Source organism: Anguilla anguilla, chromosome 4 (assembly GCF_013347855.1).
Source record: "Anguilla anguilla isolate fAngAng1 chromosome 4, fAngAng1.pri, whole genome shotgun sequence".
NCBI classification, from domain to species: Eukaryota; Metazoa; Chordata; class Actinopteri; order Anguilliformes; family Anguillidae; genus Anguilla; species Anguilla anguilla.
The window spans coordinates 29,852,840-29,868,608 of NC_049204.1; the positions used below are offsets into that span (position 1 = coordinate 29,852,840).

General features: G+C 50.0%; 1 protein-coding gene across 3 annotated transcripts in view; it reads left to right on the forward strand.

The window, feature by feature from the left end:
- Positions 1-15,769, forward strand: part of hmcn1 (hemicentin 1) — a 92,017-nt gene that overhangs the window by 62,927 nt on the left and 13,321 nt on the right. For all 3 annotated transcript variants that reach the window (XM_035412007.1, XM_035412009.1, XM_035412008.1), the window contains exons 51-82: positions 68-181; positions 273-418; positions 771-921; positions 1,139-1,330; positions 2,255-2,368; positions 2,756-2,943; positions 3,234-3,330; positions 3,816-3,977; positions 4,616-4,729; positions 5,146-5,348; positions 5,432-5,513; positions 5,799-5,930; positions 6,018-6,167; positions 6,461-6,614; positions 6,700-6,824; positions 7,116-7,299; positions 7,593-7,690; positions 8,135-8,413; positions 8,879-9,075; positions 9,176-9,257; positions 9,724-9,860; positions 10,098-10,239; positions 10,428-10,572; positions 10,983-11,110; positions 11,507-11,663; positions 11,828-11,949; positions 12,217-12,381; positions 12,465-12,572; positions 12,745-12,882; positions 12,980-13,114; positions 13,892-14,161; positions 15,440-15,630. In XM_035412007.1, coding sequence (XP_035267898.1) covers positions 68-181; positions 273-418; positions 771-921; positions 1,139-1,330; positions 2,255-2,368; positions 2,756-2,943; positions 3,234-3,330; positions 3,816-3,977; positions 4,616-4,729; positions 5,146-5,348; positions 5,432-5,513; positions 5,799-5,930; positions 6,018-6,167; positions 6,461-6,614; positions 6,700-6,824; positions 7,116-7,299; positions 7,593-7,690; positions 8,135-8,413; positions 8,879-9,075; positions 9,176-9,257; positions 9,724-9,860; positions 10,098-10,239; positions 10,428-10,572; positions 10,983-11,110; positions 11,507-11,663; positions 11,828-11,949; positions 12,217-12,381; positions 12,465-12,572; positions 12,745-12,882; positions 12,980-13,114; positions 13,892-14,161; positions 15,440-15,630 — 4,802 coding nt within the window. The remainder of the gene's footprint in view (positions 1-67; positions 182-272; positions 419-770; positions 922-1,138; positions 1,331-2,254; positions 2,369-2,755; positions 2,944-3,233; positions 3,331-3,815; positions 3,978-4,615; positions 4,730-5,145; positions 5,349-5,431; positions 5,514-5,798; positions 5,931-6,017; positions 6,168-6,460; positions 6,615-6,699; positions 6,825-7,115; positions 7,300-7,592; positions 7,691-8,134; positions 8,414-8,878; positions 9,076-9,175; positions 9,258-9,723; positions 9,861-10,097; positions 10,240-10,427; positions 10,573-10,982; positions 11,111-11,506; positions 11,664-11,827; positions 11,950-12,216; positions 12,382-12,464; positions 12,573-12,744; positions 12,883-12,979; positions 13,115-13,891; positions 14,162-15,439; positions 15,631-15,769) is intronic.

Here is a 15,769-nt window from a genome sequence, read left to right on the forward strand (position 1 = left end):
TCCTTGCAGTCCAGGGTACATGATTAGTCTATTCTGTGTTAGGTCTGACCTGCTGTTTCACACTCAGGGGGGCGTACTCTGCAGATTCTCAATGCCCAGGAAGGGGATGCAGGGAGATACACCTGTGTGGCTACAAATGAAGCTGGGGAGACTCTTAAGAACTATGAGGTCAAAGTTTACAGTGAGTAAAGCGCTGCACTGCTGGTCTCAGTAGCGCCATCTTGTGGCTCGGTGGTGTTCACAGTGATATGTATGTGTCTATCCATCTGCAGTTCCCCCTGTGATCAGTAAAAATGATGTCCCTGGTGAGGGACTCTCCCCAAAGGAGGTGAAGATCAAGGTGAACAACACGCTGACGCTGGAGTGTGAGGCTCAGGCCATACCCACACCCAAACTGCTGTGGTACAAAGATGGACAGGTGGGAGCACAAATACACACGTGTACACGCAAACACACACACGCCCGTGCACGCACACAAACAGAAATAACTATAAATACAAATGCACATGCACACAAACATCCATGTGCACATGCACAAACAAACACGCATCCAGATGCACATTCATGCATAAACTTACACGAACACACAGAGATGCACACACACCAACACTATTCCAAAACCTCTTTCAAACCGACGCAAGCTCACATATAAAACACACACAAGGACTCACTCGACTTACTTATCTTCTAATGTAAGCAGACGTATGGTCAGCTTGTCCCCTGATTGTGATTGGCTGTGACTCTGATTGGCTGTTAATGGTCTCTCACAGCTCCTGAAAGCAGATGATCATGTGACCATCTCAGCTAATGGCCGTACAGTCCAGATCAAACAAGCTCAGGTATCCGACACAGGGCGCTACACTTGCGTGGCCACCAACATCGCTGGGGAGGACGAGAAGGACTATGATGTAAATATTCAAGGTGAAACGTGTTCCAAAAGTGTTAACTGTCTACCACACTGGCTTATCTCTCTGTTGATGATGCTGTCCCTTGTGGTCACATGCTGCAATGTCTCTCACAGATATGTTCTGAAATATATATTTATGTCTGTTTAGATGAGACATTTGAAGTATCCATACTGCTGTCACATGAGCTAGACCCCAAGCATGTTCACAGGACTGTGTTCTGTCTTCTGTAGTTCCGCCCAGTTTCAATAGACCTGGAGAGACTGGAGACACTGGTTCCACCCTAGGAAATGACATCAGAGATGTGATTCTGAACAATCCCATCTCCCTGTACTGCGAGACCAATGCTGTGCCCCCTCCCACTCTGACATGGTACAAGGATGGCAGGCCTCTGGCCTCCAATGACAAAGTGCTGATTCTGCCAGGTAAGGGTTACATTGGAACCATGGAGTTGGAGGGGGGGTAATCTGTGTGATGTTGCTCTTTCTCACACTTCTGTAGTGGGGCCAAGAGTATGGAAAAGTGTAAGGTTTAGGAGCTCTAGAATCGGCAGATGTCACATTATAAATAAACTGCAGGACAATTAGGGAGAGTGTAGATGTATTCATTAGTAGGGGTAATGTAAATAAGGTATTAACAAATTTACACTATTGGCAATCTTTTTATAAACCCTCTTCCCCGGCTATCGTGACAGCAACGGTGTTACTTCTTGGCATTATAAATGTACTTCATATCTGCCCATTATGTCTGTTTTATTTTCCTCAGGTGACAAATACGCTGCTTGAGTACAGTCCACGCTGTGCTGCTATAGGTTGCTTTTGTCCAACACCCCCACTTTTATGGGAACACGCTCAGAGCTTAATTAACGAAGCCCGTGTTCACTTAGCAAGTTGATAACCACCTTTGGGATAGTAGTGAAGCCTGACTGTGGTTTTTCAGTTTTGGGAAGCCAAGTAACGCAAAGAAACCCTGGATATGTTAAGCTTCCTTCATAGTGTACCCCCCAGAAGCTGATTTAGGGCAGCATGTGTGTTGTGTTCCTGTAACCATGGAAATGGCAGCAATTGTTTATTATTTAAAGATTGAATTGGGTTAAATGGAAACCTGGGGTTTTCCAGTAAATGGACAACAGACTGGGTGCTGCAGCCGAACAAACACTATTATAATAAGCAAAAAGATTTCTTTTTCTCTCCCTCTCCTTTTATCTCACCCTCTTCCTCTCCCTCTCTCTCACACACATGTTATTGTGTGGGCAGGATGTTCTTTGTGGATGTTTTTTTTAAGGGGGGGTGCCTGTGTATGCACTGTTTGTCTTCCGCTCATAAACTGCCCTATATGTCTCTACCCAGGGGGTCGTGTGCTACAGATCCCCAGAGCTCAGGCAGAGGATTCTGGGAGGTACACGTGTGTGGCCGTTAATGAGGCCGGGGAGGACTCCATCCAGTACGATGTCCGAGTACTGCGTGAGTAAGAGCCATTGCAGATAACATCTGAACAATTTATCAGTGAATGCCAGACCGCATTAGGCAAGGGAAAGGAATGGAAAATTATGCGGGTCTTGGAAAAATGTGATAACCCGCATTATGCAGAACTTATTTCTTGGAAAGTAAATATTTTGCATTTGAAAGACTGCTAGAGTATTATGAAGGTTATAGGACATGGTTACTTGGTTATTTTCAGTTCTTTGTTGGACAATCCTGTAAAATGAAGTAAGGCTGTATCAAAGCCAATTCCCATCCTAAGAATTGATTGAAATCATGGAGAGACCTGTGGGTTAAGTATGTTGAGTTAATTAGGATGTGACCTGTGTGTGTGTGTGTGTGTGTGCTTGACTCTGTGCTGTGTCACAGTTCCCCCCTCCATCAAGGGAGTGGAGGGGGACCTGCCCGATGAGGTGACTGTGCTGGTGAACAAAACTGCCGTGCTGGAGTGCCAGGTGGACGGCAGTCCCACCCCAAAAATCTCCTGGCTGAAAGATGGTCAGCCCCTGACACCAGACCGCACGCACAGACTTCTGTCCAATGGCAGGACACTGCAGGTGAGAGAGAGAGGAAAAAAAAGAGAGAACAAGAGAGAGCAGAGAGAGAGAGAGAGAGAGAGATGAGAGGGTGACAATAAGTGACAGAGAGAGAATGAGAGGGTGAGGGGAGAGAAGGGAGGCTTAGTGTGACTGAGACAGAGCAAGAGAGAGTGACAGATAGGGACTTGGTTTACAGTAGAGCCATGAGCTCCATTTGTAGGACACCATGTGGAGAGTAGATCTGTCTGAATGGAGTGTTTGTTACTTTTGGCATTCTGCACTAAAGCTGCACTGGTGTCTGTCTGCAGGTGGTCAATGCCCAGGTCACTGATACTGGGCGGTATGTGTGTGTGGCAGACAACATGGCGGGCAGCGCTGAGAAGCCCTTCAACCTGAACGTTCATGGTGAGTGCGGGACAGTAGCTGTGAATGCTCATCCTCAGCCAGTGTATGCATGACTCTTTGATGCTGTGTCAAGGCTGAATGTTGCCTTACTATGCAGCTTGCAGCTCCTCTCGGGTGGGTAAACTCTGCCTCGCTTCCAGGGTTGCCGGGCTCATATCAAAATCCCCAACCAAAAGGACATAATACGTCAGCTGAAAAAGTCAAACCCATGATATTGCAAAGCCAGAATGAGCCAAAGCAAATAAAAAAGAGAAGAAACAGTCACTATAAATAGTCACTGAGGAAATGCGCATATTGCAATTTCAACTCAGGAGTCTTGAATCACTTCCTGTTGTAGCTCAATATAATTGCAATTTTAAAAAAGCCTTTACAATCCCATACGTCAGTACAAAACCAGTTACAGTTCAGCAAATTGCAGCATTGCTCTGTGTTGCTGTGGCAGAGAGCCTCCTGTCCTCAGGTGACAGTGCTATTGTGTCCCGCAGTGCCCCCCTCCATCGTGGGAGTGAACCCAGAGAATGTGACTGTGGTTGTGAACAACTTCGTCTCTCTGACCTGCGAGGCCACAGGCTTCCCCCCTCCCACACTCAGCTGGCTAAAGGACAGGGGGCCAGTGCAAGCCAACACTAATGCACTCATAATGCCAGGTGAGTCTAATTCACACTGTACCAGCACCAATGCACTCATCATGCCAGGTGAGTCTAATTCACACTGTACCAGCACCAATGCACTCATAATGCCAGATGAGTCTATTTCACACTGTACCAGCACCAATGAACTCATAATGCCAGGTGAGTGTAATTCACACTGTACCAGCACCAATGCACTCATAATGCCAGATGAGTCTATTTCACACTGTAACACCACCAATGCACTCTCAATGCCAGATGAGTCTAATTCACTCTGTATCAGCACCAATGCACACATAATGCCAGGAGAATAGTGCTACTTTGCTAGCACACACACTAGAACACAGTCATAAAGCCAGTACCAATGTACAGTACATATCATATCAGGTGAGATTTTTTTTGTAGGGCCATACCCATTAAAAAAGGAAATTAATTGACATTATCCCTTTCTATAATTTAAATATTTGTTTAATTTGGTCTTTGGCACCTGCTGCTGTTCACATTGCTGAGGTGTGTCCTGTGTAGTAAGTTTCTCTCGTTTTCACATGAAATGAAGTATTAAAATGGATTCCATCGATTGCTTGCGCTGTTGAAAATGGCTCAGGTCCCTGTGTGCACGGGGCCGGTCTGAGGGTCCTGTCCTGTCCCTTTACCAGGCGGCCGCACCCTGCAGATCCCGCGGGCGAAGATGTCGGACGGCGGGAAGTACAGCTGCGTGGCCATCAACCCGGCCGGAGAGGCGCAGAAGCGAATCCTCCTCACCGTGTTCGGTCAGTGTCCTCCGCCCCCCCTGACCAGCCGCCCTGCCAGCGGGCGGGCCTGTGTAAACACCGCCGCCTGGAGAGCCTCACGCTTGTTTGGGTTCCGCCGTCCCCCTGAGCCGTTCCTTAACTGGCACGACTCTGATCGTATATCTGGAGACGGGGGAATGTGAGCCATTTCAAATATGCGTGTGAGAGGAGATTATGTGTAAACCAATTCCTCGCGCCCTTGGGATGAGTTTTAGTGATTTGTGGACTCTGGGGATGCTGGGGGGAATATTGGAATGCGCTGTATTTCTTTTAGCAGAAAAACACCTTTAAGAAAAACACTGCATTTGATGTTTGTCAGGACTGACTTGGCGCAGCTTGATGCTAAAGCTAAAATGTTGGTGCTTGCTGTGAACGAATGCGCTTTGCCGCCGCAGTTCCCCCCAGCATCAGGGACGGCGGCGGCGACTCGCCGGTGGTGGTGAGCGTGCGCGTGGGGAACTCGGTGACGCTGGAGTGCGAGTCCAACGCGGTGCCCCCTCCCACCATCACCTGGTACAAGAACGGGAGGACGGTGGCCGAGTCGGCCAACCTGAAGATCCTGGCGGGGGGGCGGATGCTGGAGCTGAAAGGGGCGGAGGTGAGACCCGGCAGCAGGGACTCTCAGTCAGCGCTGTGCCCTTCACACTCAGGGACTCACTCACCTGTGCCTCTGTCATTCAGGTGTCTGACACGGGCCAGTACGTCTGCAAGGCCAGCAACATTGCAGGGCAGGTGGACAAAAACTTCCATCTCAACATCTATGGTGAGAACCCTCAGACAGTGCAGCTCAACATGCGTGTTCTTCTCAACTCTTTAAGGTGTAAAATCACAAGTATGTGATTAGAATGTTCTCAACTGAACATTCTAATGCTGATGTAAAAATCAGCATTAGAATTGAAGTTCTAGAACACTCACATAGAATTTTGAAAAAAATAAATTCTGAAATAATCTAGTCTTTAAATGTTTAAGTTCTTGGCCATAGGTGTTGATTGTTTCTATTGGAAGTGTGTCACGGTTAAGGAAATATCTTTGCTGATCCCGTGTACAGTCCCCCCCACCATTGACGGGCGTGCGGACGAGCGGGTACTGGAGACCATCAGCAACCCGGTCACGTTTGCCTGCGACGCCACCGGCATCCCCCCGCCTAGCCTCACCTGGCTGAAAAACGGCCGTCCAATAGGTGAGCACGCTCAGCCAATCAGAGTCGGCTCGCGTTCCTGACGGCCGGTCCGGTCCTGACCGCGGTTTTGTGTGCTTTCCTTCCCAGCGAACTCTGAATCCCTGGAGATGCACATCCTGTCGGGCGGGAGCAAGCTGCAGATCGCCCGCACCCAGCTGTCCGACAGCGCCACCTACACCTGCGTCGCGTCCAACGTGGAGGGCAAGGCCAGGAAGAACTACCACCTCACCGTCCAAGGTGTGGCATGCGGCACCCTGTTCTGAATGTACAGGGTGGGCACAGATAGATCCTGAGGATAGCATCGGTTATCGGTTATGCTTACACTGTTGGCTGATGTACAAGGCTCTTTGTTCAATTAGTAGAGTTCCTTAGGGGATCACATGTATTCTATCAGAGTAAAATATACACTCTCAGAGTTGACCGTATTTTATCCATTCTCCTTCAGTAAGTATGGGTGACAGACTGTATGTTCAGCTGACTCCATCGCACCGTTTGATTGTGTCTCTGTGCCCCCCCCCCTCCCCCCACAGTTCCACCCAGCATCGCGGGTTCTGAGCTGCCCAGTGATGTCAGCGTGCTGCTGAACGAAAGCGTGAAGCTGGAGTGTCGAGCCCAGGGGACCCCGCGCCCCACCGTTCAGTGGCTGAAGGACGGGAAGGCCGTCAGCAGCTCCAGGCACATCAGGTAAGGCCAGGGCGCAGAGAGGCCCCAGGGAGGTCCCCACGTCCCTGGCGCGCGGGCCCCTGACCCAGGCATCCCCTCTCCTCAGAATCAGCCCAGACGGCACCACGCTGAGCCTGACTGGAGCGCTCACCTCCGACAGCGGGAAGTACACCTGCGTCGCCACCAATGCTGCTGGAGAGGAGGACCGCATATTCAACCTCAACGTGTATGGTGAGTGGACACCATCAGCTGTATGTGCTTGTGCAATTACCTTCCTCTCTGGAGGAGTGGACAATTTCCCCTGTCATTGCCGCATTCTCAGTTTACTGTTTTGTCATATAATTTCCAGGCTTCCATTTAATTTCCCATAAGGCATTTTACTCTAATTGCTTTTCTGGACCTCTGGGGCTTTTGACTTTAAAATATATAAACACAGACAGCGGAGTAATGAAGTTGAATGGTATTGGTGTGCTGTTAAGTAGGGTATTTCAGCAATGCAGTTATGTCTTTTGGATCGCACAGTGCCACCTACAATCCAGGGGAGCGGTGAGACAGCCAAGGAGCTGACTGCTGTTCTGGACAGCTCTGTCAACATCGAGTGTGTGGTCACTGGCTCCCCTCCACCACAACTCAACTGGCTGAAAAACGGTCTCCCCCTGCCAGTGTCTGCCCAGATCCGTATACTGTCCGCCGGGCATGTTCTCAGGTGGGTTATGGGTCATTTTCACTCATTATATCACCAGCAGCCTCATTATCTGTTATGTTCTACCTTTCACTATATACAGCATATTTGACTGTGGTGGTCTGCAGCGACCTCTGCTGGCTGACTAAGATATGCATTAGAGCTTATCACTAACTGACACCTCTGCTTTAGAGTATATCTGCAGTGTACCCTGGGAGATGCTCACTGGGTGCTTGTGAGCTGCATTAATTAGTGCATTAATTACTCCTTGAGGCTATCAGCATCAGTTAATCTTAAATCTTCCCTTTCTTGGTCAGGATTACCAGAGCCCAGGTGTCTGATGGTGGTACCTACACTTGTGTGGCGTCGAATCGGGCTGGAGTGGACAGCAGGCACTTCAGCCTGCAGGTGCACGGTGAGTCCAGCTGCTTCCTCTCCCATGCTTTCCCAGTCATACTGCTGCTTCAGAGTTTACCTCAGCTACTGCTGCACAGGAAGTGCTATTGTAGAGATCTACAGCCTGGGCCTGGAGAGTTACAGGGTCTGCTGGTTTTTGTTTTCACCTTAAAAGAAGAAAACCAATTCTTGTCCAAGAAACCAGATGTGAGTTCACCGTGTTCTCAACTGCTGTATACAACCAAGTGTGGATTATTACCACAAACCAGTAGACCCCATGGTTCTTTAGGAACAGATTTCAGATCCCTGTACAAAAGTTTGCTGACATTATTTGTCTGAAAGCTCTGGCCAAACTGATATACTTTACTCTTAGACTGCATGGCTCAAGTCTCCTGTATCTCAGAACCATTAAAATATTTCTGAAGTTAATGGAGCCATGACTCTTTCTCTGGTATCCCCCCAGTCCCACCCAGTCTGGACAAAGCAGGCAGCACTGAGGATGTTACTGTGGTGAGGGGTAACCCAGCAACGCTGCTCTGCATCACGGATGGGAGTCCCACACCCACCATCTCCTGGCTGAAGGACGGCAAGCCCCTGCGGTCAGGCACCCACGCCACCGTAGTCAACCAAGGCACCACCGTGCAGATCACCCAGGCGCAGGTGGACGACACGGGAAGGTACACCTGCGTGGCCACCAACGAGGCGGGCGAGGCCAGCCGCCACTTCAACCTCAAAGTTCTGGGTGAGTGCGGTGAAGAAACCTGAAGCAAGGCCATTCGCTACCAACTCCCAATCTGACTTCAGTAGCTATTAGTCTGAAGCCCATTTTAGCAGTTTGATCTAATGAGGCACATTTTAAGCGGTCCTTGGGTAAATCAGGCCCCTGACATTCGCTCTGTACAGAGGCTTGTGTGAAAATGCTAAGGATAAAAGTAGCTGAAATATAGAAGGTTAAATTCTCAGAGCTGTAGTTAGCATACTGTGCATGAAGTGACAGGGTCCCTGGGGAGGCTTATATAAAAGTGCTGTGGCCCAAAGCCCCAGTCCAATAGTCCTGAGCTCTGCAGCACTGTAATAACTTCACATTTAGTTTTCCTGACTTATGGGATAAAGGGACCCTTAAGAGGGCTTGACTATGAGCCAACAGGAGCTCAGAGACGCTGTCCAGGATCGCTGACTTCCTCTGTGCCTAATATTTCTCCCACAGACCCTCCGCGCATCAACGGCTCGGACGTCCCTGCGGAGGTGTCAGTGGTGGTGAACAACGTGCTGGAACTGCAGTGCGTCGCCACGGGGATCCCCGCTCCCACCCTTACCTGGATGAAGGACGGCCGGCCCCTCCCCCAGACTGACAGCACCCGCGTCCTGAGAGGGGGGGAGGTGCTGCGGGTGGCCTCAGCCCAGGTGACGCAGCCACACCACCGTGACTGTAATGTGGAAGGGTTGTTTTTATGTTGCCTGAGTGTTCTGTTTTTAATCGGTCGTGCGTCTCTCTGTGCTGCAGGTGGAGAACGCGGGACGGTACACTTGCCTGGCCACCAGCCCCGCAGGGGACGATGACAGAGAGTTCCTGGTCCGAGTTCATGGTGCGTCTGCATGTTAAATTAGGTTTACGTTACAACGTCCGTCTGGCCACAAAGCCTTTAGAACACATTCATTTAAAATGAACCCATATTGACAGCAGCTGACATGTTCAAGTGGAAGTTTATGAGTCCATTGGGTTTCAGTATGACGAAATTCCCTTCGGTCGTATTGAACAGTATGAACTGTGGACACCAGAGTGGTATAGGCAATAGCCTCTAGGGAGCGTAGGAATTGTCTGGATTCCCCCACTTATGTGTGACTCCTCTGGGTGTTTACGTATGAAGTTGAGATGAGAACACTTTACAAATATAGAGAAAATAAGCATAAAAACATTTGCAAGATAAAATAAATCCCCAATTGAGGTCAATAACTTTTCTCAGAAGTTTTTGCTGCATTTGCTTGTTGTGTTCATGTGGCTGAAATGGGGTTCTGCAATATGGAGGAATAAATGGGGTTGTGTCGTTGCAGTTCCTCCTAACATCGCGGGGGAAGGTGGACCTCAGGACATCTCGGTGCTGCTGAACAGACAGGTGACCCTGGAGTGTAAATCTGACGCGGTGCCACCCCCCACACTCACCTGGCTCAAAGATGGGGCCCCACTGCAGGTAGAGCTGCTCCTCACTCACAAATCACAGACTTGCTTTCTTTCTTATGTCTTAAAAAGGGCATGTGTCTGTGCTTCATCATGTAGAAGTGTTTTCTCTGGAATATAGCCAGCTCATATTTTCACATGAAAAGAGTTTCCTGTTCCCAACGTCTCATGTGTTCGTGTGCTGGTTGTCATGTACATGCTGTTGTAATGTCAGGCAGAGCTGGCGTCTGACGTTGTACCGTCTGTTTAGGCCTCTGCACGTGTGCGTATCCTGTCCAGCGGCCGTTACCTGCAGATCAACAATGTGGTGCTGGGAGATGGGGCACAGTACACCTGTGTCGCTAGCAACATCGCTGGGAAGACCACAAGGGAGTTCAACTTAGCCATTAACGGTAGGCAGGATACAAGTAGCCCATCACCTGATCTTTCCATTTGATTTGCATTGCAACTGAGCAACTGACCTGCCAGCCTAATAAAACCGAGGTATTTTAAATTCATATGTTTTCCTTGTTAATTGCGGATATGTGTGTGTGTGCGTGCCTGCGTGTGTGTGTGTGTGTTTCTTTCTTTGATGTTTTAGTTGCCCCCACCATCCAGGATGGTCCTCAGACAGTGTCTGTGCAGGTGGACCAGCCTGTGGTGCTGGAGTGTATTGTGAGTGGTGTGCCAATGCCACGTATCACCTGGAGGAAACATGGGGCCATACTGGCAGGAAACAACCCCAGGTACTCACTGCTATCCCCTAACGTAGAGTATACTACAGAGTAAGAGATGATGTGTGTTAACCCCGGGTACTCACTGCTAATTCGATTGCGCAGTATACTACAGAGTAAAGGATCATGTGTGTTGAGCCCAGGTACCCGCTACACAGATGTAAAGTATACTTGAGATTAATGTATTAACCACAGGTACCTCTATTAACCCCTAATTTACAGTATATTATGGAGTAAAGGATGACGTTTTAACCCCAGGTAACTACTACTAACCCATGATTTGTAGTACACTACAAAATTCAGAGTATTTTTGAGATATAAACATAGTGCCTGTTATTAAACTCATGTAATTCGCATGTTCCTTATGGGGGCATTTTAGCTGCTGTGTGATGTAACCGCGCCGCTGTGTTTGGTCTGGACAGGTATGCGTTTGCGGAGAACGGGTCACTGCACATCCACTCAGCGCAGGTGACTGACACTGGGCGCTACCTGTGCATGGCCACGAATGAGGCCGGGACCCAACGCAGGAGGGTAGACCTGCAGGTGTATGGTGAGCAGAGTCCCCCCTGACACACATCATCCTCAGGTTATCATCAACATCATTGAATTCATATTTAGGACCCCCTTTAGACCCCTTTAGGTGTGCAGTTTAGATAGGGAAATTTTGTGTGTGCTACATCATGGCATTTGCCAAACAGGCCCGAAGAAAAGCAAAGTGTGATTAATCATGAATCATCACATAAATTATTGGAAATGAAAGAAATACTGCCAAAGAGTTTAGTTGTCTCATGTTTGGTCTGATAAATGACTCCTGGCCCTCTGTGTCACTTGTAGTTTTTTTCCATTAAATATATGCTGAACATGTTCTGGAAATGTTTTTATATTTGGTACTGAAAGAAAAGGTGGAATCAGCTCCATTGTCTGACTAATAATCTATTTATGGCAGTGTCCCCATCAATTGCCAAAGGCCCGTCTAACATCACGGTCACCGTCAATGTCCAGACCACCCTGTCCTGTGAAGCCACGGGCATCCCCAAACCCTCTGTCACCTGGAAGAAGAACGGACGTCTGCTGAACACCGACCAGAACCAGAATATGTACAGGTTGATCCAGGTTTTTCCTCAGCTTCTTACTGATCTCACAATTTTGGTTAAGCAGAGTCTTGGTTATTCAGAAGTGTGAACTTACCGCATTGACATTTATATATTGTGTTATACAGGTGAATATGCTTTTAAAAGCTTCTGGTGTTTATTGTTGGTGTCTCCAGGTTGCTGTCCTCAGGGTCTCTGGTTGTCATAGCACCCACTGTGGAGGACACTGCTGTCTATGAGTGTGTGGTGGCCAATGAGGCAGGACAGGACAATAGGGCCATCCAGCTCACAGTGCATGGTGGGTAATCAACACATTACATTACATTACATTACATTGATAACAAATGGCCAACACCTGGCTAACATAATTGACTGTATGGTTTTGTATGTATATAAAATATATACATACAAAACAAATATACATATCAACAAAAGCAATTTTTTCATTCCATTTTTGTTTGTGCAAATATTCCATTGCTGTTCTGTCCAAAGTTAGTTCATGCTTGTCTCTTGCGTGACCTGTCGCATCAGTGTAGTATCAGTGCTTTGTTGTGTTGCTGTGCAGTCCCGCCTTCCATTGCTGATGAAGCCACGGAGCTGGTGGTGACTCGTCTGTCCCCGGTGGTCATCAGCTGTACTGCGTCTGGCGTGCCGGAGCCCGTCCTGCACTGGAGCAAAGACGGGGTCAGGCTCCCGAAAGTGGGCAAGGGTTTCAAGATCCTCCCCTCAGGTGAGACCCACACCCACGCCTCGCACCTATCCCGTGGCAACGCCATGGCAACTGTGACAGCGCTTGTCTCCTCCCCCGCTCAGGCCCGGTGGAGATCCCCGCCGCCGAACTGAGCCACACGGGCCGGTACTCCTGCGTGGCCAAGAACGCGGCCGGCAGCGCTCACAGGCACGTGCAGCTCACTGTTCAGGGTAGGTCCCGGTCAGACCTGGGTCAAATACGTATTTGACCCAGGTCTGGTCCCCGTTCAGCCCCGCCAATCTGTGCTACAGCTGTGCCTGCACCCTTGGGAAACGACCTCCGTCCCGTTATTAACGAGTATTCCCCCCTCCCCCCCCCTCCCCACACCCCGTCACCACTCAGAGCCTCCTGTGATACAGGCGCATCCCCCGACCCTGGATGTCATCCTCAACAACCCGGTCACCCTGCCCTGCAGGGCCACGGGAACGCCCCGTCCCACCATCTCCTGGCAGAAGGAGGGCATCAACATCCTCACCACAGGTCAGGACCCCGTCACCGGGCGCACAGGGGAGGGGAGGGGCGGGGTTTCAGCTTTCATTCTGAGGCCCGGCCCGTAATCTGACCCTGTCTGTCTCAGGGGGCGCCTTCACCGTTCTGCCCAACGGGGGGCTTCAGATCTCGCGGGCCAAAGCGGACGACTCCGGGACGTACATGTGCGTGGCTCAGAACCCAGCCGGGACCGCGCTGGGCAAGACCAAACTGAAAGTGCAAGGTATGCTTACACCGTTCCACAAAATACAGGTGGACGTTCGAAGCTGTAAACTGTGCACAACATTTCAATTTCATGGTGTGTGAGCTCATGGTCAACTGATTAATGCTGTACATATTCTTCTTGTTTTATACTGTGCACCAGGGATTCCAATTCACTCCAACAAACGTTCGATAACAAACTCAATTTCCTTGAGCTGTCTCATCACAAATTTCCTATTGCTGTGCCACATGAATGTGTACGCAGTGTACAGTTTTACTCTTTAATAACTGCATTCATTCAGGATGTAGCAGTATTGAATCTTAATATCAGGAAGCAAGAATACATTTTTCACTTGCAACGCTTCCTGTTTTTTTACCCATCTCAACTGCTGTAATGAGGCCAGGTTAAATGTGGGGGGCAGCCCCACGGGGCTGTCCACTGTTATCCAGTCAACAGGGAGGTTTTATCTCATCATGACCCCTGCTTGTCAGTCTGACACCTGCAGTCTCCCCACCTCTGTCTGTATTCGAAGCGCGCTCCTCTAAAGCAATCGTCCACAGTTTTTAAGATTTACTCAGCTGAGGGATTGTGGACCCTCATAGAATGAAGAGAAGTACGTTTCACAGGTGAAGCAGGCGCTTTCCTGCTCTCTGTCAGAAGTCGCAGCAATCTAATTGGCTTAAAAATACAACTGGGAATTCCAAATTGCGAGAAAACGCTAAAAGGCGAGGGTAAGGTAAAAACTGTGTTCCCTACAGTACATTCTGCCAGTAAGCTCTGCTCCCTGCGTCTCTGCAGTCCGGCCTGTCATCAGCTCCCAGGCGAGGAGCTACACGGCGGCTCTGGACACCTCCGTCACGCTGCTGTGCCAGGCGGAGGGCCACCCCGCCCCCGCGGTCTCCTGGCGCAAAGACGGGCAGCGGGTGGCCGAGTCCGTGCGCCAGCGGGTGCTCAGCTCCGGCTCGCTGCAGATCGCCTTCGCCCAGCCCAGCGACACGGGCCGCTACACCTGCACCGCCGCCAACCCGGCCGGCTCCAGCAGCCTGGAGATGAGCCTGACCGTGCAGAGTGAGTCAGAACCACTGCACCTCAGAGCCACTGCCTCTCAGAACCACTGTACCTCAGAACCACTGCCCCTCAGAACCACTGCCCCTCAGAACCACTGCCCTTCAGAACCACTGCCCCTCAGAACCACTGCCTCTCAGAACCACTGCCCCTCAGAACCACTGCCCTTCAGAACCACTGCCCCTCAGAACCACTGCCTCTCAGAACCACTGCCCCTCAGAACCACTGCATCTCAGAACCACTGCCACTCAGAACCACTGCCTCTCAGAACCACTGCCCTCCAGAACCACTGCCCCTCAGAACCACTGCCCCCCAGAACCACTGCCCTTCAGAACCACTGCCCCTCAGAACCACTGCCCTTCAGAACCACTGCCTCTCAGAACCACTGCCCCTCAGAACCACTGCCTCTCAGAACCACTGCCCCTCAGAACCACTGCACCTCAGAACCACTGCATCTCAGAACCACTGCCCTTCAGAACCACTGCCCCTCAGAACCACTGCCTCTCAGAACCACTGCCCCTCAGAACCACTGCCTCTCTAAACCACTGCCCTTCAGAACCACTGCCTCTCTAAACCACTGTCTCTCAGAACCACTGCCTCTCAGAACCACTGCATTTCAGAACCACTGTCCCTCAGAACCACTGCACCTCAGGACCACTGCACCTCAGAACCACTGCATCTCAGAACAACTGCCTCTCTAAACCACTGCCCCTCAGAACCACTGCCTCTCAGAACCACTGCCTCTCAGAACCACTGCCCTTCAGAACCACTGCCTCTCTAAACCACTGCCCTTCAGAACCACTGCCTTTCAGAACCACTGCCTCTCTAAACCACTGCCCTTCAGAACCATTGCCTCTCTAAACCACTACCCCTCAGAACCACTGTCCCTCCGAACCACTGCCTCTCTAAACCACTGCCCCTCAGAACCACTGCATCTCAGAACCACTGCCCCTCAGAACCACTGCACCTCTAAACCACTGCCCCTCAGAACCACTGCCCTTCTGGGTTACACCCCCAGTGATGCTTGGCTAATTTTACATCATTGCATAATTTGAATACATTACACATTATATTATATAGACAATATACAGTATATACTGAATTGCATAATATTGTAAATATGGCTCCCTATTGGTAGAAAACAGGTAAAAAATAGATATTCTTTACTTTTGTCTTGGGAAAATGCTGAAGACATCGAGCTGTGTATCTGTGTGTTCTGCTGGCTTCCCCTCTGGTCACTCACTGATGCCTGCTCTCTCTCCCCTTCACCTCCTCCTCCAGTCCCGCCCTCCATCCGCGCCGGGGAGGCGGAGCTCTCCACGTTGGAGAACTCCCAGGCCCTGCTGTCCTGCATTGCAGATGGAGTCCCACAACCAATCATATCCTGGGAGAAAAAGGGCACGCCCCTCACAGACACCACAGGGGAGTACACCCTCCTGCCGTCCGGAGAGCTCGTCATAGATAGTACCCAGGTGGGTCAACTCACGGTCCCGCGGTGTCTGTGTTTTTAGTCGATTGCTGTGAATATAATCTGTATGTATTCAGGGTTTGTATTTCAGTTCTTGGTTAGCGTAGGTGTTTTAGTGATGCTGTGCATATACTTGCTGGTCT